Source organism: Orycteropus afer, unplaced genomic scaffold (genome assembly GCF_000298275.1).
Source record: "Orycteropus afer afer isolate SDZICR_OR568_19922 unplaced genomic scaffold, OryAfe1.0 scaffold00128, whole genome shotgun sequence".
Classification (NCBI taxonomy): Eukaryota; Metazoa; Chordata; class Mammalia; order Tubulidentata; family Orycteropodidae; genus Orycteropus; species Orycteropus afer.
In genome coordinates, this window is record NW_006921715.1 from 587,247 (window position 1) to 588,163 (window position 917).

At 71.6% G+C, this 917-nt stretch overlaps 1 protein-coding gene across 1 annotated transcript in view; it reads right to left on the reverse strand.

Moving 5' to 3' along the window:
• YY1 (YY1 transcription factor) overlaps positions 1-839 on the reverse strand; it is a 36,297-nt gene extending 35,458 nt beyond the window's left edge. Inside the window, exon 1 of the mRNA XM_007944559.2 lies at positions 158-839. Coding sequence (XP_007942750.1) covers positions 158-839 — 682 coding nt within the window. The remainder of the gene's footprint in view (positions 1-157) is intronic.
• Positions 840-917: the final 78 nt, after the last annotated feature.

Below are 917 nucleotides of genomic sequence, written 5' to 3' on the forward strand. Positions count from 1 at the left end.
CCCGGCCCGCCGCCCCCGCCGCCGCACAGGCCCGCCATCTTTCGGGGCCGCCATACTTGCCCTGCGAAGAAGATGGCGGCGCCCATCACACACATAAAACATGGCTTCCCTTCAAAACAAAAACATCCCGGGCCCGGGGCGCACGGCCGGCGCTCACCTGACGACCACATGGTGACCGAGAACTCGCCCTCCAGGGTCTTGATCTGCACCTGCTTCTGCTCCCACTTCTTGTTGCCCGGGTCGGCGCCGCCGCCGCCCGCTGCCCCGGCCCCGCCGCCCAGGTAACTCTTCTTGCCGCTCTTCTTGCCGCCGCCCTTCTTGACGCGGCCGCCACCCGACGACGAGCCGCCGCCGCCGCCGCTCTTGCCGGCCGCCGCCACGGTGACCAGCGTCTGCTCGATATAGTCGTCGTCGCCGCCGGCCGGCGCGGGCACCGGGATGAGGATCTGGTCCTCGAAGCCGTCCTCGGCGCGCAGCCCGTCCGAGTCGTCGCCGCCCACCACCTCCTCGCGCGTCTGCACCAGGATCACCTCCTGGTGGTGGTGCACCTGGCTCGGGTCGTCAGTGACGAGCGGCTGCAGCGCGATCATGGGAGGGTGGTGGTGGTGGTGGTGATGGTGGTGGTGGTGGTGGTGGTGGCCGCCGTGCCCGTGGCCGCCCCCGCCGCCGTGGTCGCCGCCGTCCTCGTCGTCGTCGTCCTCCTCCTCCTCCTCGCCCACCACCGTGGTCTCGATGGTCTCCACCGGGATGGTTTCCACCTCGATTTCGTGCAGCTCCACGATCTCGGCCGGCATCTCCGAGCCGTCCGTGGCGATGTAGAGGGTGTCGCCCGAGGCCATGGCTGCGGGCTCCGCCGCCACGGCCGCGGCGGCCTCTCGGCTCCTGGGCTGCGGGCGGGCGAGGAGGCGGCCGGCCGC